General features: G+C 45.5%; 4 protein-coding genes across 4 annotated transcripts; 2 read left to right on the top strand and 2 right to left on the bottom strand.

The window, feature by feature from the left end:
• Positions 1-5,289: 5,289 nt before the first annotated feature.
• Positions 5,290-6,728, top strand: PtA15_4A388 (uncharacterized protein; the record flags this gene model as incomplete). Its single annotated transcript, XM_053168266.1, has 2 exons — positions 5,290-5,440; positions 5,536-6,728. The coding sequence occupies 2 exons, from the start codon at positions 5,290-5,292 to the stop codon at positions 6,726-6,728; spliced, it is 1,344 nt and encodes a 447-aa protein (XP_053019493.1).
• A 1,121-nt stretch (positions 6,729-7,849) lies between these two features.
• PtA15_4A387 (uncharacterized protein) lies at positions 7,850-8,774 on the bottom strand (the record flags this gene model as incomplete). The annotated part of the gene is made up of 2 exons (XM_053168265.1): positions 7,850-8,640; positions 8,726-8,774. The coding sequence occupies 2 exons, from the start codon at positions 8,772-8,774 to the stop codon at positions 7,850-7,852; spliced, it is 840 nt and encodes a 279-aa protein (XP_053019492.1).
• Positions 8,775-10,215: 1,441 nt separating this feature from the next.
• On the top strand, positions 10,216-13,140 carry PtA15_4A386 (uncharacterized protein; the record flags this gene model as incomplete). Its single annotated transcript, XM_053168264.1, has 13 exons — positions 10,216-10,791; positions 10,865-11,021; positions 11,116-11,175; positions 11,263-11,488; positions 11,588-11,814; positions 11,891-12,030; positions 12,119-12,201; positions 12,275-12,355; positions 12,438-12,455; positions 12,552-12,581; positions 12,673-12,714; positions 12,841-12,982; positions 13,081-13,140. The coding sequence occupies 13 exons, from the start codon at positions 10,216-10,218 to the stop codon at positions 13,138-13,140; spliced, it is 1,842 nt and encodes a 613-aa protein (XP_053019491.1).
• An 8,418-nt stretch (positions 13,141-21,558) lies between these two features.
• On the bottom strand, positions 21,559-22,887 carry PtA15_4A385 (uncharacterized protein; the record flags this gene model as incomplete). Its single annotated transcript, XM_053168263.1, has 3 exons — positions 21,559-21,753; positions 21,847-22,764; positions 22,843-22,887. 3 exons carry the CDS (start codon positions 22,885-22,887, stop codon positions 21,559-21,561), a joined length of 1,158 nt encoding a protein of 385 aa, XP_053019490.1.
• Positions 22,888-24,274: the final 1,387 nt, after the last annotated feature.

Raw genomic sequence — 24,274 nt, 5'->3', positions numbered from 1 at the left:
AATAACAGCAAATATCGGCCATTTTTCATAGATACAGCCAAAAACGTATTGTAATTTATTGTAAAGTATTGAAAATTCGATATTTTTTCGATAAAATTAACCCCTTTTTCTTAAAAATAACGGTCAATACGTTACGCGTTTAGGCCAAAATATCGTAACGTAACGCATTGGCCCACCGTTGTTACCAACCATTGTTTCCAAACATTCATTACCCGCCCAATATCGCCAGCTTTCATTGCACGGTTGCATTCAACAATACCTGAGAAGTCGCGGAGCCGGAGTAGCATATTGGCAAGGCAGGGTGCTTTCGGATTCTTTGCGGTGGAGAGCGCCTGAGGCAACACTGCAAGAGCTATGCTTTGCTACAAAAAGCGGCGCTTTTGCGTAGCGAAGCGGAAACACACTACTCTGGATCCAGAATAGTGTTAGCGCTAGCGGAAAATCACTACTTTGAGCGGTAGCAAAGCGCCAGAACCGCTACTGCAGTTTTGGCCTGCCCGTAGCAAAGCGCTTTTTTTTGCTGCTTTGCTACAGTATAGCGGAGCAGAAAAATTGACGCTTTTTGGTGCTTTTTGGCGCTAATAGCGCTTTTCAGCGCCAAAAGCGTAGCAAACCGGGTCGCTTTTGTGTCAAAAGCGTAGCGGGCATCTCTGCCTTTTGGTGGAAAATGCCAGAAATAGTACACAAACATCAATCCTCCATCATTTTATGATGTGCAGTATTGATGTTTGAATGGTGCTATGGTAGCGCAGCAAAATCACTACAGTAGCGTTTTTTCCGCTACTATAGCGAGAAGCGTAGCGAATTGCTGCTACTCTGCGCTAAAAAAAGCGCGCTATTTTCTTTAATTTTTTCCCCTTAAAAAATTTAATGAATAGCGAAGCGCCAAGTCCGCTACAAAAAGCTTAGCAAAGCAAGGCTAAAGCCGCTACGCTTTCGCTATGCTGCCGCTTTTTGTAGCGTAGCTCTTGCACTGTTGCCTGAGGGGAGAAGTACTTTTCATAAACGGAGTTGATGACCGTGATAATATCCTGGGCCTTCATCAAAAAAATTTCCTGGGGGAAAGTGTCTGTCTGTTTTCCCATATGCAATCTAAAAGAAATATCATAATGATAATATATTCCGTTAATACTAGCTACAAGTAACAGCTCGGAAGAGAAGGAGAAAAGCGTACAGGATTAGATAAGCAATTGTAGCTTCGTGTACCTTCTGTATTTGGACGAGCATCAGGGAGAAGTCCTTCTTATTTAGGACTTGATTTGACTTCACTCTGAGCGCCTCCAGGGAGTGCCAGCATCCGAGGTCTTTGGAGTCGGAACTGTCCCCAAAATGGAGGGAAATTATGGCCTGTGCAACGTTCCAGAGAGTGTGCGCTCCACCTAGTAGAGAAAAAATGTTTGAGAGACTTTCTTCAGAGAGATTGTTTGGTTTCCGTTGTGCGCGCAAACTGCTTATGTTGAGGCAGGTGCCTAAATCGCCTTCAAGGACCATGAGTCTAGAGGCGAATTTTGCAGGTGCCATTCCGCTTTGCCTTGCAAGGCCTTCAAGTACCTCGCCAACACCCTCAGAGCTGTTGTTGGACGCGACCATCAGCTTGAGCATCGTGATGTCTGGCTTCTGAGCGTTGAGTACATCAATCGGTGGTGGACTCAGTGGAATATGTGGTGTTTGATCGCTGGTCTCCGCAATGTAAGTCATGAAAACACTGGCAATTTGGCTCTTCAGGACTGATTGGTGGTGCAAGCTTTCTTCCTTATTTAAGACAAACTTAGCCGGTGAAATGTTGTCTTCGGCCAAATTTGCAATGGCCGTTGTGGAACTCCTACCGTGCCAGGCGGTAGGCAGAGCGTCGAGGGGATGGGTGCTGTTGAGGCTGCCCTCGTGGGTGGTCCGGAAAAGTGATGAGGATCATGTAAGCGAAGAGGTAAAAGGGTATTTTATGACGGCATTGAGCGCGCGTCGGCGGTTGAGGTGTTTGAGAAGAGGGCCGGGGATACTGCCGGCGAAGTGATCCGGAAAAGGGATCAAGGGAAGCTCAGGGAAGATGAGGAAGGATCAGGATCAATAGAGTTGATGAATTTCTGACTTGGATCAGTACAGAGTTCATGCCGCCCCATCCTCTGAGTTTGGGCTGAACTCAGAGTCTGGGGTTTGTGACATCTAGCGGACCTGTCATGATGCCCGCAAAGACAAAACAAAACAAAACAAAACACAAAACAAAACCAACCCTCCACTCTGAAACCTACCAACGCGCACAAGAGGAGAAATAAACAAACAAACAGGGGAGGACAGGAGAAAATAAAACTGAGAAAGGAAACAAAGAAAAACAACCAGGAAAAAGAAGAAAGAAGGGGGGAGGAAGAAAGGATCTTTAAGAGAGAGGAGTTTGAGGATGAGAGGGAATGAGGGAAATCTTGAGATTGAGATGTCTTGAGGAGTGAATTCTTGAAGCCTTGAGGATGAAATCTTGAGGGTCTTGAAGTCTTGAGGATGGATGAAACTCTTGAGGGGTGATTGTAGGTCTTGCTACTTGCTGGGGATCTTGCTGATCAAGGCTGGCGGCGGTGGGAATGCTTCTGACTAGCGGTCAACCAAATGGGGCACCACACCGTCCTGTAAGCTTCAAGGGTCAAGTCTTTTGGATCCACGCGAGCTAAGAGTTTGGGGTTGGGATGATGGAGATACCCCCATGTTCCGTGAAACATACTGCTTTGATTTTCTACAGATTTCACGTGAACAGCTTCCTGGAAATCGAGGTTGTCAATACAGATCAGGGGGCAGAAGTTGGGTGATCCCGGGGGTCCCAGTTTCATGCGGTTTTTGATTGTTCGTTCGGCATTTTTCCCAAGTGTTCCCAATGCCGAATGAGCTGTCTGACAACAGGAGCTTAGACCGATAAAATTCAGATATTTATTGACTCAATCGGAGATTTCGCAGGCTACGAAGGTGACCACATTTTCTAGCTGCATCGCATTTTTGCGCCGATTGGATGCAAACGTGATCATTGAGCACACCGTTTTTGCAATCTGCATGTATACAAAATTGCACATTCCAATCAATAAGGGTATAACTTTAATAAAAATATAAAATAAGCGCAGAAGGAGATGGCAGCATGCATACTACATGGGCTCGATGCAACTTGGCAGCAGTCTTGCCATTGTCATCCAGTTCAACGGGCTCATCAAAGGCGCCCCGGAGAGAGTCGGTATCATCTTTGTCATCGTCTTCGCCATCTGAATCTTTGTCTTGGAAAGCGGATTGGTGCATTATCTTTGACTTGAGGAGCCGATAAAGAAAAGGGTGCTCCTCGGTGGTCATTTGCTTGTCCTGTTTTGCTCGGTTTTCCTGGCTGAAAAAATCCGCCCTGATCTTTTTTGAATTGTAATACAGTCCTCAAGATTTTTCGCGCTTCTTGTCGACTTTCAGGATGTTTTGGGCCTAAAAATCAGCCAAAAAAAGAAGTTAGTGTTGAACCAATAAATCAGATTTTTTTGTTTCACAAACACATACCTGCCCAAGTATGAAATTACTCCAGTTATTTTTGCCAGGTTCTTGGCCGCAGATCATCCTTCCAATCGCCTCCAGTAGGGTCCTCGTAGAGTCCCAGCCATTGTCTGACCAAAGGCAATGCCTGCTCACAATGCTGGTTTCATCTTGCTGCACAAACGCGAGGAGAAATTGTTTTGGGGTCAGGCCGAGTGAGTTCATGACCTCGCAAATGTAGGTTATCTTTGATGCCTTGGATTTTAGGTTGGCAGGCCGGTCCGGAGGCGGCAGCATTCTGATTTTCTGGAGCCGGAAGGGTGGTGAACTTGTCCGATGGCCTAGAGGGAGTAACATGATCGATTATTTTGATCGAGCGATTGGATGGAGGCAAAGGGGGCAAGTTGTATGCGGATTTGCCGAAGTTACCGAGTGATGTGAGCTACTCGGTAGCTTCATGACCGATGTCCTGCTTAAGCATAAATATCCTTCTAGTGCGAGTGCGCACGGTCCTTGTGATGTGAGCCTTGAGAAGCAAAGTTCAAAATCACAAACTTCAATAATTTTTTTCCCCTCGATGCATGCAAATGTTGTAGTAAAAAAATACTAAAAAAACTGCAAGGATATACAGAAGTATTATGTACTCCAACGTAGAAAGAAACTAGAGAGTAGTGAAGGCGTAGTGACGCAAACAAGACCGCTCCCAGCCAAACCTCGGATCTGGCTCACACCAGAAAGGTGTTTTAGTATGCAAGTCCCTCCCTCCGGTCGGGGTCGCTTCGCGACCAGCCAAATGCTGCTCGCCCGTGCACGGAGTGGGACTTGTGTCGAACTTAACAAAGTCCCTTGAGACTTCGGGGGTGAACTCGCGAAGCGAGCCTCCGTCAGGAGGGACTTACCCCTTAGCTCCCCAAACTCGCGCACCAAGAATGTATTTTCAAGGTATTTTGTTTATTTTTTCTACAGCTCACCCACCACATCCACTCCTTGTTTATTAGCTCAATGTCATTGGAACATGCTGGAGAAAAGAGTACGGATGTGTACATCTCCCATGAGCCCCTCTACATTCTTGTGGAGAGCAAACTGTGGAAAGTGTGCTGGTGAGCACAGACCCTTTCCGTGCAAAATCCTCATTTTGTGTATATTTCAAGATTTTTTTTGGACCAGAAGGAATGTCGTGAAGTTACCCAAATTCTGTAGGTTGGACAGGCACAAGCTAATCTTTCACCTAAGCAACTTTATTCCAAAGAAAGACATGGAAGCAAGGAATTATAGAGGTTTGAAAACTCCTGCCACCTAAATTTAGAATCTTGCCCCCGCAAAAAGGGGCGATAAGGCGCAAGTCCCTCCTGCCGAGGGCTGTCGGAGGCTTGCTTCGCAAGACACACGCCCGCAGCAGAGGGACTTCGTCAAGTTCGGACTTGTGTTAAGTTCGCTCCTTCGGAGGCTCGCGCTTCGCGCGAGGGGCCCCTGCCCGCCCCTCAGAAGAGGGACTGACTAAGTTCGGTCGGTTCCACGGGGAAAATGATGTTCTGTGGAAACGACGAGCTCACCGAGCACTTACCGAGCTGATCCTCGTCGGTTCCACGGATCAAAAGCTCCTTGTCGGATCCACGAACCTGCTCGCGAGGAAGTGTACCCTCGGCGTGTACCCCCGGCGTGTAGTATTTAAAGCCATCAAAGTGTGCATGTTCTTTTACAGGGCGCCAGCCTGCCAACTCAGAAGAGGACTGACTATAAGTTCGCTTCGCGCCCAGGAGGGACTTAGCTAAGTTCGTTTGATTCCTCCCACCGACCAACCACTCAATGGCTAGCCGAAAAGATGCTGGCAACTCCTACGAAGCTCTTCAATCTACCCGCGAAACGCTTAAACTCTATGAGCTCGAAAACAAAAAACTGGAAGCATCAATCCGAACATCGAATGCGAAACTGACCAAACAATCTTTGCTCATTCGTGGTACGCGTCAACAAAATTTTTCATGAATAAAGAAAACTTGTTTTTGAATTCATTTTTTTTTTCTTCGTTTCTGTCCGACTCCTTGATCAAATCAGCCCTCTACGTCCAAGGCTTAGATCGGGGGGTGGAGCGAATAGAAGAAGCTCGAGAATCTACACCGTTGCAAGATCCAGAACTTCTCAATTTTGCGGGCTCAAATCATCGGCTGCACCGAGCACTTCTACCACAGTTGCGTTCTCAACTTCTCGAAATGGCAGATGCCCTAGAACCGACTCGGTTCGAAGAGGTGCGTTTTTCGGACGACCCAGAAACAGAGATCACTTGGCTCCAGGAGATAGCTAGCGACGCATGCGAAATTCTATCGAGTGTCTTTACACAGCAGCGCCAGGCGTCCATCGAACCTAGGCGTCAATCTCGGGCTTACTATACTCTACATCCATATTACTATCCCCAAATCGTCTGGACAGTCGATCAGATACTGATCGGTATAGTCGATCTATTCGTCATTCACATGATCTCATTACAAGATGAAGAACCCTGGCCTGTCGAATCAGGACAAGCAGCTCTAGGGAACCTGTTACGATTGATCGATCAGATGATTTCCGATTTGCAACATCCGCGCAGAATGGTCCAAGCTAAGTGGCAACGGGTCGTGAGGGAGATCGAACTAATGGAACTTGCCGTAATCAAATGCTCGAAGCCCAAAGAATTACGCGAAAATATCAATCCAGAAGGGATAGACGGCAGAATTGATCTCCAGTGGATTGAGTGGGTTCCAAGAGAAGAGATGGATCAATCTCAAGCCGACGTTCTCGAAAGTTTTTTGCCGGTGTTGAAGATCTGTCGAATCCTGTTGAATAAACTATCCAGGCCCACCAGCAGCGAACCTCTGGTACTTCTCGAAGACGATATGGACATTTTGAATGGGACATACGCACAAACAGAACAAATGGAACAAACGCTTAGGATGTTTACCATCGCCGTCTTAAAACTCCGCCCTAGAGAGGCACGGAAACGCATGGCGGACTCCTTCGCGAACTTTGGATACCTTTTACAGAAAAATCAATCCTACTTACGGGCTTGCGAATGTGATAATCCAGATGATTCGGCCCTCGTTCAAAAAGCTCTTGCATGGTGTCAAAGATGGACAGTTCAATATCAGACTGCTGCTTCAAATTTCAAAAAGAAACTCGCGTCATGTTATGATGCTGAATTCCCTTATTATGATGATAGTGGCGATGAGACTGAGAGGGTTATTTCTCATAGGCGGTTTTTTGGCATGGATTGATAAAGATTAGAACTGTTATGAAAACCTGATCAGTAGAGATGTATTTTTCACAAATATTATTCCCAATTGATTGTCTCTTTCCTGTTTTTTTTTTTTTTTTTTTTTTTCCTTGATTGTGTAAACTCTGAAGCTTGTCTTGCCAAAAGGGCTCCAATGGGGACCGTGTTTGAGTTTGTGCGTCCAGAGATCAGTGCAGTTTGACTCCGAGCGCGCCAATACAGACTGGATATGTAAGCATCAAGGCAAATTTGGGAGGAATCACGATGTCTGCCCATCACAACGCGGGTGATTGCACTTTGTGTGTGGAGTGGTGTCGTAAAGACAGGTACCATCCCATCGCGATTACTTGGCTTGTCAGTTGACTCAACTCACTAAAGTAATCAGGCAGTAATAGGAATGCCAATGGTATATTAGGTGGATGGCTTTGCATAATAGAGCACAGTGTTGACCTCGGACTCCTCACCAGATATGCCACTGAGTCTGACAGCTATTTTACAACACGCGTGTGTTTGTTGTCGCTGGGTATTGTGGCGTGTCTCTCATGGGGATATTAGTGTTATTTCTTTCGCCAAACGGATCGCCTTGGTGATGTCCATCCGGTGTACAAAATGATGGAGTAAATCAGACCCTCGACAGTAAGCCGCCTGCGAGCTGCTTGCAGCTCTATCCGTAAAACTCACGGGTGTTGGGCGCGGTTGGATCAACACTCATTTGTCTCGACTAAGGAGCGCAGACCCGACGACGCTAAGGAAAATAACGCCACAGCAGAAAACTGACTAGTCGGTTTTAACCGTGTTCAACAGCAAATGAAAGAAAAGAGCGAGGGGAATACAAGAAAGATGGTTGGTTATGTTAACATTTCCGACAAACAGGCAACAGATCATCTGCGAACGACCGGTTGGAAATCAATCCAATGATCAATAGAAAATAAAATAATTGGAGATCGCTATAAAGCAATAGCAATTAAATCAAACGTCGAGAGAAGCTTAAAACCAGCTGCTTGAAGGAAGGGGTCGAAGTAATCGAGGGGATGGATGGAATCGATGGAATGAACGGAATGGCTGGAATCGATGGGATGTCCAGCAGCGGATAACGCATAGGACGGGATGGTGTGAGTGGGATTATTGGCGTGGATGGGGTTTTGAATGGGTTTTATGGTGCGGATGGGATTGACGGTGTGGTCTAGATGATAGTGTGGATTGAATCGATGGTGGGATTGGTGCGAGTTCAGTGATAACAGTGGTGGGCACGTGGCGCTTGGCGCGCGAAGCTTTCGTCGCTGAAGATGATGTATTCTTTGCTGGAAGGGTGCTGACACCAGGCATGCTGCTGGACAAAAACGATGGGAGAACGTGGATGGGGGGCGAAGCATCCTCTGCAATAGCATGAGATTCGACAGTGCTATCATCCAGCGGATACTGAGGTATCTCCACAGCAGAGGTTGACGGAGCCGGCTTGGCAACCACAGTGGAAGATGCAGGGCGGGGAGTAACAGCCACGGAACTGGCGACAGCAGCCGGTGCACTAGCATCGGTAGTTTTGGACGATTGAAGCTGCGAGAGCACGGCGGAAGCCGTGTCAGTGCCGGGGATCGCTTGCTTGTGGCGGGCAGGTTTAGCGGAAACCTGCGTAGGCGTAGCCGTAGTAGTTGGAGTACTTGATCCACTGAGTTCGCCCAGAATACCAAGTAAAAATGCCCTCTGTCGGCGTTGGAGGGAGCTATTGATTCTGTTCAAGTCTCGCTTGCGCTTGCCGGGGATGACTATTGAGTCCAAGCCGGTATCCTCTTTGTCCGGTTCTGAGTTTCCAGCTAGCAAGTGATTGACCAAACCTTCGACTAGTGGGACCGGCTCCAAGGTAGTGACGACGCTGGGCACCAAGTCGCCCGTAACAAGTGAGGAAGATTGGCCGACTGACAAGACAAACACGATCAGTATTCCTTCAGTTTTTGCAGGCCATGTGAGCTGACGAAGATGCAGTGAGCGAGACGAGCCTACCGAGGAGGCTGATAGCTGCAGCGACAAAGAAACAGCTGATACGCGTCATGACTGCTTATTCTTGGGCGAAGCGCGTGGATTCAAGAGACTTGAAAGGAATGACTGAGAGTACAAATAATTAGAAAGAGCTGGATGGCTTGGCTGACTCGAAGATAATTAGGAAGGACGATGGCTCGGCAATGGACTGGGATGTTTATACTTGCATTGTAACAAGCTGGGGAGACATCGACTGCTCAGCTGAAGCCTGCAAGACTAGAGCCAGAGGCCATCGTTACTGCTACGTGAGCCCAAGCCGTTCAGGATGATTGTGATCCATGCACACTCGCGGAGTTACTCGGGGGGCGATGTCTTGAAAGAGGGATAGCAATGGTCGGGCTCTCATCGTACCTTCCTGCATGCTAGAGAGCCAGGCATCCCGGCCTTGACGAGATACCCCGCTTGCTGCCCTCTGAGTCAGGACCGTCTTGGCCCTCGTTTCGTTTCGTTTCGTTTCGCTTCGGTTCGTGTCTTCGCTCACCGATAACCAACACAGTTCCTATTTCTCTATGTACTGTGGGTATGGCTTGTTTGAGTTCTCGAAGACGAGCCACCCGGACACATGCTAACTTAGCGAAGTCCCTCCCTGATCAGAGGGGGGGCGCCGTCCCGCAGGGAGCCTCCGAACTCCCTCCCGTCGGCGCAATGCGACAAGTTTCGACCCTCCGCCCGGAAGATGCGGTGCACTTCTCTTCTCGGATGTAAGACGCAACAGAATGTGAGTAGAGACAACCGTCAGTTTGGAAGCTTGCACATGGAACTCTCGGCCACTTTACCCAGGTCAGTCCAGCAGCAGCGTGACTCATCTCGCCCATGATGGCCTCCTCTTTTGGCTTGGATGGGCAGACATCGGGCGCGGTGATGACTTCTGTATCGGCGGCCTTCGACGGCTCAAAGAAGCTGGCCAGGGGGCAGGGTGGCACTGGAACGGATGCACAAGAGAACCCGTCAGAGACGCAAACTGTGGCTTGATCATTCTCTGCTCAGCCTGCTTGGGCCAAGCCTGGCAACAGGAGCAAGGGATGGCAGGACTCATGAGACATCCATCCTCGACCAAACACCACTCCCAACCCCTCCATCGCTAGTCGCACCTCAAACATCCTCCAAGTTGTCCTTGATACTCGTCTTTAATAGAAGCTGTTCTCGACGCGGACGACATAGGAGCGGGCATACATCGACCGACAATCCCTCTATCCGACTAGCTTGGATGCATTCATCAACATAAAAGGCTGCCCAAAACCGTCAAGACCCTATTCATCCTCCTGTCAGACGTCTCTCAAGGTCTGCTTGGTTGACAGAACAATCACCAAAGCCCGTGCAAGTTGTCATACGCGGATTTATTTCTTGGAGATCAACTTAAACATTACAAAAAACGATTGAATACCAAGTGATCCCAGGGACTCAGAGAGAGGAAGTCTGATTGACAGCCGGTTTATGCAGCTTCGAGTTCGGCCATGTATCATACACCCACACGCCGGCGGGGATGTCTGGTCATCGCCACCCTCGGCCTCCCGATCTTCATCCTGACCATTTATTTGACACACCGCCAGCCGACCCCGTCTTCCTATACACATTTCCCAGTCAAACCGAGCCGGCTCAACTGGCCTTCACCACTCCGGTTATTGAAATCAAATCCTTCATCCGATGCTGAACTCATTCAAGTCAATCATTCCGAAGACGGCCACCTTTACTTCGACGACAAGGTCCATCGATCGACCAATGGCACCAGTCAACCAGTCCTCCATCCGATCGTTTCCCTCATCAATAATGCCACCCGGGCTTGGACCCTCAAACTAGAATCTCAATCCAAGCACTTCTCCACAGCCGTCTCAGAGTACCGACGGCGGAACCATCGCAATCCTCCCAAAGGGTATGATCGCTGGTGGGCGTGGGCTTCGGACAACAACGTCAAGCTTCTGGACGAGTACGACTACCTCCACAAATCCATCAAACCCTTCTTTGCCCTCCCGCCTGAGGTCTTCAGACAACGCGCAAGCGCTCTGGTCTCAGGTCAAACCAAATGGTCAATCGTAAGCCGATTTCGTAAAGCACTCTTCTCGCTCTGCTAGACTGTAAATGTAAATCTTACCCGTGCTGCCACAGATGATTTTTGTAGTATCGATCAGGAACGGCCAGTTGAGTTTATCAGGCCAACAAGCCAACATTGGCCTCCGGCCAAATGAAATGATCGAACTACTGAAAGGTATCGCTCACTTACTCCCAGACATGGACATACCGATCTCCGCTGAGGATCTACCAGGTTCAGATAATATTCTTCCTACATGCCCTTCTCTCTTCCTTACTTATACGCAACAAGGCTGATCTATCCTCTTTCGATCTTCATCACAATCCAGCCGTCTCAGTGTCTGCGAGAAACTACGAACACCACATCCAAGCAGTGCGAAATTCCACTCGTCAGTACACCAACTGAGCCACCTCTAGGAACCTCAATTCTTACCCAAACCTCTCGTCGCTCCATGTATGATACTTGTACGATACAGTCTCGGGTCCTCAAGAGATGGAAGTCATCGAGGATCAACCCGGACTCTACGGTTGGTCTAACACATGCTCCTCTCAATCAGAATTACGCAGACACCTCGATGGCCTTCAAGACTTGTCGCGAAGTAGTAATCCCCACCTCGGACAGAGCTACATCCACGATCCAGTCGCCGCGTCCAACTTCTGTGACCATCCAGATCTAGTCCAACTGAACGGGTTCCTATCTGCGTAAATTTCAAAACTGTCCATTCCCCCAGGCATCGGCCCCTAACTAACCCACATTTTGTTTTTGTTTTCCTTGTTCTTCCTGGGGTGAGATACCACCAGCACGCAGCCGAAAGTGCATCCATTTTTCCCTCTCTTCAGTTTCACCAAGCTCAACGGATTCGCCGAATTACCTCTCTCGCCGCCTTCCCAATTCCGCCAAGAGGTCGGCAATGATCCGCCCTGGGAGGAGAAAAAAAATAAGCTGTTTTGGAGAGGTAGCACGACGGGCACGTATTTCTCGCGTATCAATAACTGGAGACGCAGTCAGAGAACCCGACTAGTGATGTGTAAGGTTATTTCTTTATTATCTCAATGGTTTTACCTTTTTTTTCCTTTTCTGACCGGGTACATTAATTTTCTCAGTCTCTAATGAACCCAGAGGGAACGTTTCCGTCCGAACGACCGATTCGAAGGATCACCTAGAATACTTCGAAGCGGATACGAGAGTCTTAAATGAGAGATATTTCGATATCGGATTCACCAACTCGCCCGTACAATGTGATGTCCGTAAATCACCTGATTTTTCATTTGGAAGCTATTTCATCTGATTGGTGTATTCTCGAACGACTGGCTATTTCAAACTTTTTCCAGAATAGCGACCAGAGTTGTGAAGCTGTCCGGAACGCCTACGTGTTCAAGCCGTATGCCGAGCCCTCCACGACGAATACGTTCAAGTCAGTCTGCAGTTATACTCTTTGATAAATATTTTCTGATGATAAGCAACTGACAGTCATCATAATTAATCAGGTATCTCTTGGACGTCGATGGAAACGGGTGGAGCGGCAGATTTCATAGGTTGATGTCAACAAAAAGTGCGATCTTGAAAAGGTTAGTCAGTCGCATCAAGCCTCTATTGAGCTTCTGATTCTGCCTACCTGATGCTGACCAACTTCTTTTTCGGTCCCAACAGCACAATCTTTCCTGAATGGTAAACATCCCATACTCACTCACCACAGGGCATCGACCAAATACAGACGACAAGCGAAAGGAGCACAAGACTAACCCTTTTTTATATGATTCTTAGGTATGCTGATCGAATCCAGCCTTGGCATCAGTACGTCATTTTGGTGTCTTCCAGCACTTGTCGCGCCGCGCTTTCCTCATAAATATCTTTATCATTACGAATTATTTGCCCCGCCGATCAGCTACATCCCCGTGAAAGTAGATTACCAAGACCTTTACGACATGTAAGTCCCGCCCAGAAAATATGCACATGCACAGACTGGTACTCCGTGACAAAAGAGACGGTTTTCAAATTGTTTCCGAAAGAGAGACTCAATCTGTTGCTTTGTGTGTGTATGCTTTCTTTCCAGAATGGGCTTCTTTCTTGGCGACTCGAATGGCCTGAACGCGCACGATCAAATCGGAAAGCAAATCGGACAACAAGGCCACGAATGGACAGAAGAGTTTTGGCGGCTGACCGACATGCAGGCGTACATGTATCTCCTCCTCCTAGTTCGTCTCTCCCTCGTGCTCTTCCTCATCAGACTCTCCAATCGCTCTCCTGCCTTATCTAACCCGTGTCTCTCTTATCCCCATCTGTTGCTCGATAGGAATACTCCAGACTGCTGAATCGGGACCCCGAGAACTTGCATTCAATGGATTACTTCTAGCCCCTGCTTCGCCCAGATTTACTTTCCTTCAAATCCGGTTAAAAAGTTATACATTAATACACTAATTTGTTTACACATTAGCTGGGTTCTATGAGTGATTGATCCAAATCCAATCAAATATGTATCAATCAACCAATCGTATATCTACAACTATCTACCAATCTTTCGTTGAACTTTTCGCTCTAGATCCTTTTCTTCTTGACTTCAATAATATATATGTAGACCCGTTCCATATGTTAATTTGTTTGTGGCTTTCTGGCTTGATCTATTGCTTGTTTTGGGTTACTTTATTACTCCTTACAGCCCTACTAACAAAAAATACTCCATGCACTGTTGGAGACCATTCTCGCGGCCCTGGGCTGAAGAAAAAGTTTCAAATTTTTGTTGATTGTTTTTTTGGTTGCAATGGCCCCCCTTCTCATTGTGCAATGCAATGGATCAGACTGGAAATACTTGCTCAATCAAAAATACCTCAAGTTCAGCTGCGGTAAACAAAACTCAGCCCTAGTACAAAAACTGTTATGGGGAAACAAACAAAGCTGAGGGGAAGCAACAAAGGAGACAATGTTCAACTTCCTGTTGGGTCTCCAACACCTTCAGATTTCAATTTCTACACCATAACTCTTCATCTTTGGTGAACAGAATATGTTTTCCTAGCCTGGAATTCATTGCTTTCATATGGGCTGGTTGTAGTTTTGATAGGTGTGTTCATCAATGGTTTTATGAAGGGGTATCTAGAGGTCTCTAAATGCTGATTGGAAGTCCTCCAATAAGCCCAGGATCAAAGGAGTGCATAAAAAAAGATATCTGTTGAAATTCAATTGCTTTCTTAGCCAATGCTAAATTTTAAGAATACTATCACTACAAGAGAAACTCTAGAAACTGCCAGCAGTTGAGATGCAGCAACTCAAAGAAGCTTGATGTGATACTCAAGCATTTCTCAAAGGTTATTTCAACCAGGCTTCAATGCACAGTCACTGTGCACATTACACAGTGACTGTGCATGAAAGGGTATGATGTAATTATGTGGTGTTGAAATGGCAGTTACACTGGAGTATGCCGCATGTCAACTGCTGGCAGTGTCTAGATTTTTTCTTATAGTCAATCATTTGTATTGTCTTGACCTGATGGTAACAATTGGCTGGTATCAACCAAACATCAGCTGGGTTCAAATTGGGCCTCAGCCAGCAAACTTTTAATTACAATCAGACACACTTAACAACATTTTAGCTTAAAAATTCAATTCCCACAGCTAAGCTCCCTATTTGAATGACCAGCAAGTGTGGTTTTATTTGGGGTCTTAAAATACCACAATGTGAACTGGGATATTGTGCTAAGTCTGTGGGCCACGGACACATTTTTTTGGTGTGTCCAAGCAGTAAAAGCTTGGTATGCATTTGGGCCAACCCTAAATTCCAGACACTATTGAGCATGACTTTTATGAGCAGTGTTGGGCACTTTACTACACTACAGGTTTGTTTCCTGGGATGCACTGTGTTGGCTTGGCTGCGGGGTCTAAAACAGGGCAGGCTTGACTTGTCTGCCTTGCATCTGACAGCAGGGGCAGGTCAACCGCAGCAATGGGTCAGATGTACGTTGGTCTGACCCATCTGATCAAAGTGTCATGCCAACCCTGCCAACACATCACGTTGGTATTGTACTTGGGTTGACCAGGGGGGATGTGTTTACCTAACCAACACTATCCGGCCCTGGGGAGCAGGCCAAGAGCATCCGTAGGTGGGGCCGGTCTGAAATCCACGTTGGCTTTACCAACCAGTAAGCACGAGTCCACCAGGACTTGTCAGCCAACAAGGGCTTGCCCAACTGAGCAAGCCAACACTGTTGGCTGGTTGAGTCTGCACCAAACCAAGGTAATGAACACCTTGGTGATCATTCCCTCATTGACCAACCTTATTATTTGGTTGAGCCAACATCAAGCCAATCAGAATTAAAAGAAAAAAAAATATAGATTTTTTAATTAAGTTTTTGGTGCCTTTTTCCTTGTGAGGAAAAAGGCTACATAGGAGATAATTTACAAAAAATAATAAAATACATGTGAGATCTTAAGAATGAGAGCATCTTCCACAATGAGAAGACTTGGCAAAATTAGTATCCAATGTACTTGTATGCTCCAATGGCCCTTTCAATTAATAACTGTTTCCTAGTTGAACAGTGCAAGGGCTGCTCTGGAGGATGCCTGGGTGTTCAGGCTGAACTAGCATGACTTGTGTTCAAGCCAGGGTGAGGTCATTTTTGCTGAGCAGACCCCAGTTTGCTAACCCAATCCCGACTGCAGCACTTGTCATGGCCGGCCCACGTTGGATCAGCGGCCAACCATGTTGCCCCAACGGAAGGCCAGCATTGTTGGTTTGCATGACGGTGGGTGTACGCGAGGGTCTTACGTTGACCCTATGCTGGCAGTCAAGCCAACCGTGGGTGCCATCTTTTCCCGCTACAAAGCCCGCCCAAATCTCTGGTGGGACGCGGGAGCAACGGTAGGCTGATACACTAACTGTATTGTTAGTTTTTTCCACTGCACTACAAAAATAATACTGTTATCCTTGATTTTATTTCAATAACAATACATCTTTTTGATGTTATTCTTTTTGGCTGTTATTGTATTGGTAGTGTAGCTGAAATACCAGGTTAACAATAACCAAATTCTAGTTTCATGATGGTTATCTGTTGTTATTCCTGATAAAAAATACAAAAAATGTCTGTTTATCTCTACAATTAATGATAAAATTACTTTCAGTGTATTGATATTTTTGGTAGTAAAGTTGGTTTTGTGTTACAAAAAAAAAAAAATCTGGGACATAATTTTTTGAGAATCATTTTCTAGAGGCTAAAAACCATGAAATAACAGATACTGTAGTGCAGAAGATTGTTATCCTAACTCTAATATACTAAATTTCAGGGAAATGTTGGTTATCCAAAAGAAATACACCACCTGTTAGTATATTTTGAGTGTATTCTGGATAACAATACCCAAGATCTTCAATGAGGAACTTTGGATACACTAACTGTTGGTGTATTGAGCTATAATTGGGGATAAAAATACCCCATTTGTCTCGCCAAATAACCACGGATACACTAACGGATATTGGCCCGTAAGTGTAGCGTAGTGGCCCATTGTTGGCGGGAGGGTCGGCCCAACCCCAGTTTTTGTGTTGAGCCACAGTGGACCACGCTCCGTGGTGTATGTATCTAGCCCATGACATACATGTCACAGCCTCCACACTCATAGTTTGAGAGGCTGAGATCCATACAGCTTCCTCATCTTGCAATCTATCATCTTAGGATCCAGAAACCCCAGAAACCCCAGAATCCATCTTCCTCACCTCAGAAGAGGACATAAAAATGGCAAATCAAAAAATTGTATGTGAATTTTGCAGTCTGCAGAACAATGTGAGAGAAGACCAAGTACAAATAGGGATAAACATTTGTTTTAACAATTCCAGTGAGATTTCCCCTCAGCTTTTCTGTTTTCAGATTATCTGCTAGTAACCTGCAGTCAATTTCAGTCAAATTGGATTTTGTTTTTACCTAAACTTCAAAAACATTCAAGTGGTTGTTTAAGTTTTTGATTGAGGCTCTGAATATTGTGTTGAAAAATACTTTAAAACTTTGAATTATCTTGTTATTTGGTCCAAAAGCAATTTTTTGTAGTTCTTCATTTGATGAGTTCTCCATCCAAAATTCTATAGCTTTCCATATGAGATTGGACACATTTTGTGTCTCATTCTTGGTGTATGAGCTTATGAAGGGATATTTTATAAATTTTTCAAAAGTTTCCTTTGCATTTTTCAAAAGATCTGAAAAATATTTCTTATTTTTCTTGCCAGATCCAATTGGTATGATTACTATTTCAATCATCTGTACATAGAAAAGAAACACTGCGTAAGTTTTTTCTGCAACAAATGATGAGAATTCTTCCTTCTCCAGAAATTCTATTTCAATTTTGAGATCAAGATTAATGTTGGTCTGTCTTTCCCAGAAGGTCATCCATAGATTCTTTTCCCCCAAGAACTCTTCAACAGTTTTTGTCTGCAAATGATTAGAAATCCTTGTGCATTTCTTTGAGTTTTTATCATGTTTTAAATCACTGTCCCCATGGTTGAATTGTACTGAAAAAGGTTTTTTAACTTCAACAAACCATTTGGGGGCAGTTTTGCAATTCAACGTGATACTGCCTGTACTTGGATCTATTTCTATCCTCCTCAGTATACTGTTCACTTTATTTTGACGGATTTGATTTGAATCTTCAAGAAAAAGGCTGTCTTGATTGAAATACATTTGTTTCATCTGAAATTTGCAATGAAATCTCAGGTGATTGGTCAACTGATCACATGATGATATGAATATTAGGTTGAAAAATCCCTTGAAGATTGAGCTGATATTGCCTTCTCCTTTCCAAGCAATCTCTTTCAATTCCTGTGTGAAAGAGCTCTCCATCCAGGATCTCAACAAGCTCCAAATTTGACCAGAATATAGCAGTTTACTATGACTTTTGAAATTGTGCACATTCAATAACAATTGGGCACTGTAAGCTTTGAAAACTTCTATTGCCTGTTTCATGATAGCTGGGATATTCTTGGTTTTTTTTTCCACAGATTCACAAGGATTCATTATGTGATCAATCATTTGAACATGGAATATGAACAATGGAAATATCTCCTTGAGGATTCCAAATTTGAATATTGTGTTTTCCATCTCTTCTGCAAATTTAATGTCAGCCTGTCTTTCCCAAAATTTGAACCATATTTGCCTATTTTCCAAAAAGGATGTAAATTTTCTCCTTTGGCTACTTTTGCTGAAGCCTTTCCTATCATACAATCCACTATTCACCATGTCATCATAAACTGAAATACTAGAAGCTGAGAATATAGCATTAAGTCATGTGGAGAAATTATTAGAATTCAGCATGATACTTCCCATTTTACTCAATGGCATTGCAGAGAAGATTTGCTGAAATCTGTCTTGAACATGCCTGAATGGGTCTTCAGCAACAAGACTGTTTTGGTTAAAGTACAAAATCATTATATTTGAATTGAAAATCTTGCTAGTTTGAAATTTGTGTCTTTTATTGCGGAGGATTGCAATGGAAATCAATTTTGACACCTCACTGCTTGACTTGGTATTCTTGATTAACTTTTCTGTCAGACTTTTTTTATTTCTTTCTCTACTACATTCAGAAGACTCCAAATCACTTTTAATGGAATGGTTGGAAGACGCAACTTTGTTTGATTTTGATTGCCTGTTGAGGAGTGAAAATTCCTTCAATCTACTGCTTGATTCTCCACTTTCTGCAGATGATATTTTGATAGTTCTGTGTTGAATTCTATGTTTGATATTCTTATCTTTTTTTAGCTGAACAGTTGTACCATCATTCAGGCTAACTTGAGATTGTAGGAGAAAGTTTGTGGAATGTTGAACTTTCTCTTTCCTTTTTACTGTGTTAGATATCATCTTATTTTCAGAACCTCTCATGTTTGATTTAGAAACTGAACCAGGGTGGAAGTTAGCATTTTTTAATTTCAATGGTAATGAATTTTCTCCTTGTTCTTTGGAGAGACTGGAGCTCATTCCAGGCTCTAATCTTGTGAGCCTACCAATGTAAGAACTGTTCTTTCTGATTGTTCCTTTGACTCTGAGGGGAACTGATGATGCTATACATGATTTTTCATTTAAATGGGATGAGACCATTATATTGTTTTTATCTTGATTTGAATTTCCAGGAGAAAAACTTGATGGGTCCATGGTTTTAGTTTTTTTCAAGACTCTTTCTTCAAGCTGATCATCACATCCCTTCCTAACTTTTGCATTTCCCAAAGGGGGAGGATTAAGATTTTTGGAATTTACCAGTCTTGATTGTTTTGATTTACCTCCTTGAATTGGATTAGAGCCAAATGGCTTTTTAAAATGTATAGATTTGCTCAGGGAAGGATCATCCAATACTTTTTCTGTTTTGGAAGTGCTGAAGTTTTCAATAAACCTGCTTTCTTTATTTGGTTGTCCCAAAGCAATTTTGTCATAATTGTTTATTTGTGCAGCAATTCTTGACAAAGGCTGAGTGGGTTTAATCCTCTTGGCTACTGGGGAAATAAACTGATTATCAGGACCTGATTTACCAATTCTAGAATTTGTCATGGATCTTCCAATATTTTTTATTTCACTTGATTTCAATTTGTTACACTGATCTTTCTCTCCCTGCACTGGGTCAAATGCACTTTTAATGTAGGATGATGTCAAGAAATTGCCTTCCAGATCCACTTTATTCTGGGTTTGAGATTTATTGGTTGAGCTTTGGGAGCATGCTGATGATTTTTTGCTGGTGAGACATATTTCTGGAGATCTGGTTTTCATGGCTACTGAAAATGATGAAGGACATTTGACAAGGCCAGATTCTTGATGATCTATTTTCTCTTGAACTTCCAAGTCCGCCTGCAGATTGTTTGTTATAGCCCAAGGCTGATCTGTTGAAGAAAATACTGAACTGCCACCAATACTTCTAAGACCTTTAATTAGTGGGGAGACAGTGTTGAAATGATCCAACTGGTCTAATGAGTTATGCGTTATAGTTTCTTGGCCCTTGATCTGAAAACTGGATGAGAGATCAGAACAAATATATTTGGAGTTGGACTGTTGGGCCTGAGCTTCATGACTGGATAGAAGACCAGTATCAGCCGGCCCCCATATGTTATGCATTGCCTGACAAGCAATAAGCACCCCCAAAAATGCTAGGAAGTGATTGGTTTTGTTCATTGGTATATTTCTAATGAGTAGAGTGGATTTTGATGATTAGAGGCCTGTAAATTGTTCAGAGGAGGTTTTATTCAAGATATCTTTGGTGGAGAGAATCTGAATGAGGAAGCTGGGAACATGAAGGTTGGGTAACAAGAGTTGGAAAGACAAAATGGTTGTATGTTTTTGAGAAGGCAGATGAGTGTTTTAGTGCTTCTGGGTGGCTGGCAAATACACCAGGTGAAACTATTTGTAATTAGGTTATCATTGGAGTGCATCAACTGTGTATGTATTTTTCAAACCATGAACCAGATGATGATTCACATAAAAAAATCAGCATTTAAATTGAGGGTGAGTCAAAAAATATGCACTCCAATTTTGCTGGGAAGATGGATTGAAGGGAAATGAATACAGAGAAATGCACCAACCAACAAGGTAGTGCATGGGTGTGCTGATCATGGTTTTTGGAGTGACAACACATGGAATCAAATTCAGGTTGTTTATGGAGTTCATGAGTGTGCCCTTCAACATTTTGGAGTGCATGAGTGGGTACTTCAATTTTTTGGAATGCATGGGTGCACACTCCAATTTTTTGGAGTGCATGGGTGTGCACTACAACTTTTTGGTGTGCATGAGTGTGCACTCCATTTTATTTGGAGTGCATGAGTGTGCACTCAAATTTGTTGGAGTGCATCGGTGTGCACACCAAAAATGGTGTGCATGTGGTTATGGTATTTCTTTGGTGTGCATAAAGGTTGACCCAATCCAAAACCAATGAAGTTACAATCCTGATTACAGGTCAACAAGATTTGTTGAGGATTTGAAAAAATAGTACACAGGTGGGGACAGCCTTGGCCATCCTAGAAAGAAAACTAGAGCAAAAAAGGTACAGACAATCAGGTGCAAGCTTGATTTAAAAAAAATCCCCACCAAAAGGGCTAATTCGCTACTGTTGCCCACAGGGTCCACATAGCGGACTTGGTAAGTTAGCCCTTTGGGTGTAGCCGCTTTGTCAGCTCACTGCCTTGACCAACAGCCCACTGATATCAAGACTCAGGACAAGCATTTCAATGCTTTTGCTTGCACTTTCTGAATTCCCTCTGGTGCACACAAAATGTGACCAGTGTTGTGGTAGGAGGAATGTACTTCGTGCAGTTAGAACTGCTTTCTTCAATTGCAGAGAGAATTAGATGAGTTACGGACGACATCGACTAGCTTTGGAAGTTTTTTCTCAAAATGTCATGAGTTGTTCAGCCAAAACCCTACTCTTTTTGTCCTGAATTTTTTCTCTTGATGTAACATCAGATCTTCGAGCAGAAAGACAAAAAAAAACATCTTGCTGATTGACCTTGTGAACTATCTAAGGTATGATCTCAATGGACTTGACATATGAGTTTGTAATAAGGAAGCAAAAAAGAAACAAGAAAAGGTCTAAAATTGTCATAATCAAGAAGAATGACAGATCATGATTCCATGTATTGCTGGTTTTTTTTTGGCAGAACGAAATGAAAAGCAGGAGATATTCACAAAGAAAGACAGACTGAGATTAAAAACAAGAAGATGTATTTAGAGAGCAAGAATGAAATCCCAAGAGAACAACAAGAGGAAGACAATATTCAAGAAGAGGATCCAAAGAAGAAGACGAGGTATAATGAAACACGAGGGGACGAAGGGTTAAGGAGAAGGGGTTGGGGAAGTGAAGGTGGGTTCGGGAAAGACGTTGTCGATCCAGCTCCGTAGTTGATCTCGAGATTGATGGTTCATATTCTCAGAGGAACTCAAGCCCATTGAGTCTTTCATACTTTGGATCGAAGGGGTAGATGATGCTAGACTTGCTTGACTTTCGACATTTTCCCAAAATTGATTAATCTGATATGTAGAAAGTGATAGATTTGATGGTAAGTTGTGTGGATTGGTTTTCGGGGGAGATTGTGAGAGAAAGAGAGGATGTTATGACTATACCTGGGCTCGATAGCTGCCATCCTTCATGAGGGCAGTGCGTTGGAGGGCAGTCAGTCTCAGACGGTTGACCAATCCGTCGAGTTCAGCGGCGACGGTAGCGAGTCCGAGGCCGGTTTTAGCGATAGGAGAGAGGGGTTCCTTGGGAGATTCGGAGATGACGCCCCACCACGAGGCGATGAGGATGAGGGGGAAGAAGGCGGCTCGGAGGGGGAAGAGAGTGTCCCAGGTCATCCGACTGTTGTCCATCGCAGTGAGCAGACTGGGGACATAGACGAGCAAGGAGAGTGTGGCGGCCTCGAAGGCGAAGTAGAACATGCTCAGGATGGCCAGTCGGGTGCGCCAGACCCGACGCTTCATCCCCAGTCGACTGGCCCCGGTGGTCATGATGCCGATGGCAAGTAGTAAGGTGGCGTATTGGAGACCGAGGCGGGAAAGGGTGAAGTAGAGATGGTCGGAGCCGTTGGACTTGCTCGACGGGGTGCGACACCAGCTGCAGTGGAGGAAGGCCTCTGGGCCGACGGTCGAGTAGACTAGCCGGGCATCGAGCGTGTTCAACCTCCGGACCAGTCGGGCCTGTTCGTACGGGGTCTCCTCGATGCCCTTCGCGCGATAGTACCGCTCCAGAGAGCTCACCAAGGTGGTCGAGGGGACGTTGAGCAGCAGGTTCGTCTGTCGGAACGGGTTGATTTTCCTCGGGTTCGTGCTCCAAAAGCGCACCGAGTGAGCTAGTAGGAGGAGTCCAAGGAAGAACGTATGCGGTCGCAGATACCGACGTGGCGGTAAAACTTCAGGTTTTTTCTTGGGCGGGCTGCCTGGGTTTGGAGTCGGGGCTTGAGACTTCTTGAAGGGGTGGCGAAGGAATAGGAGAATGGCGCGGATTCGGGATAATGAGCCGCAGATGAAAGGGAGGCCTATGATCTACTCCAAGTCGAAATCCCCTAGATGTCAGTTTCGTGTGTGCCACAGAGTGTATGTACTGGGTTCAAAGATACTCACCAGAAGGGTTTGCCACGTAACGAGGGAGAGACCAAGGAAGGCCATCGGAGAATGCGTGCGGATCTGGGGGTATACGATGTGCTCGACGTGGTGAAGCGAACGGTGGGGAGAGGAGGGGGGATGCCAGCCAGCCCTTGGAGGTTATCTGGGTTTGTCCCTTGTTTCATCATATCCTTCCCTTGGCAACACTCTACCCCGACAAGCCCTCGTTGCCACGACCACCACGAAACATGTTGCAGCAACAGAAATGTTCTCCAATCCATCCTCACCAGGACCCGGGGGATTGTCTTTTCCGAGAAGCTTGGACACATTCACAAAATTTTATTTGGGATAGGTCCTGGCAGATGGATTAACTTAAAATTGAAAACGTCAAGAAATCCCGCCCATCTTGCTTGCTTGGGAGAAAGAGAAGTAGCAGTGATGAAATATCGGAGATTGGCATGGTCTGAGAAAACTAAAACTGGCTTAGCTGTCCCGGCTAACCATGCTCTCCATTCCTCGAAAGCTGAGACTACCGCCAAAAGTTCCAAGTCATATATAGACCATTGGCGCTCCTGGTCAGTTAACTTGCGAGAAAAGAAACTAACTGGATGCAGCTTTCCCGTGGAATCGGGCTGACTGAGCACTCCAGCTATAGCGAAGCCAGAGCTATCCACATGAACTATTCAATCCGCAGAAAAGGAAAAATGAGAAAGAAGAGGGACAGAAGAGAATGCTTTCAACAAAGCCGTAAAAGAAGAAGGTCCCGGTTGAGACATACACAGCGGGTCGAACCCGACGTCCCGGGGGCGGCTTCCGGGGCGTCGCCGGGACCCTGCGGGCATGGAACGCCCTCAGGGCGCTTCGTAACTTGCTGCCCCCCAGATGCCCTGATGGGGCGCATCGGGGCGAGTCTAATGGTCCCAGGAGCGCCCCGCCGGGTCGCCCATGATGCGTTTCTCACTTTGAGGGGCGCAACTGTGACGCCACCCAGAGCCAGCTCCGCTGGGCCGAGAGGGAGCCCCGAGGCCAGCGAAGCCAAAAATATGGCTACTGCGGGGCTCGAACCAGCCTAGTCTGTGGTCCGAACTAACTAAGAGGCCGCTCCTGACAGCTGCCACTGCGGGCATCTCGCTGTCGCTGCGGGCCGCAGCGACATCATGACGCTGCATGTCAGAAGGCAGCATCAGCTGCAGCGACATGGCCGGCTGATTTGCCTTTGGACAGCCGGCCACCACAGTACATCATAACAACCTCTTGATGACCGGTCCTTGTGCCGGCCATCGAGAGGATTACACACTCCTCTCACTCCTCTCGGTGACCAGCTCATGGACAGAGAGGAAAGATCACAATTACTAGTAGAAGAAAATACAAGGTGCCCTTTAGGACCCCCAACCCAAGCCTGATTTGCCTTGAGCCAAGGTAGGCCTAAAATAACATCGACTGAAGAAAG

Source organism: Puccinia triticina, chromosome 4A (genome assembly GCF_026914185.1).
Source record: "Puccinia triticina chromosome 4A, complete sequence".
In the NCBI taxonomy this organism is placed as follows: Eukaryota; Fungi; Basidiomycota; class Pucciniomycetes; order Pucciniales; family Pucciniaceae; genus Puccinia; species Puccinia triticina.
Note: the sequence above shows the minus strand (reverse complement) of the source record. Positions and strands in the feature narration are given on the sequence as shown.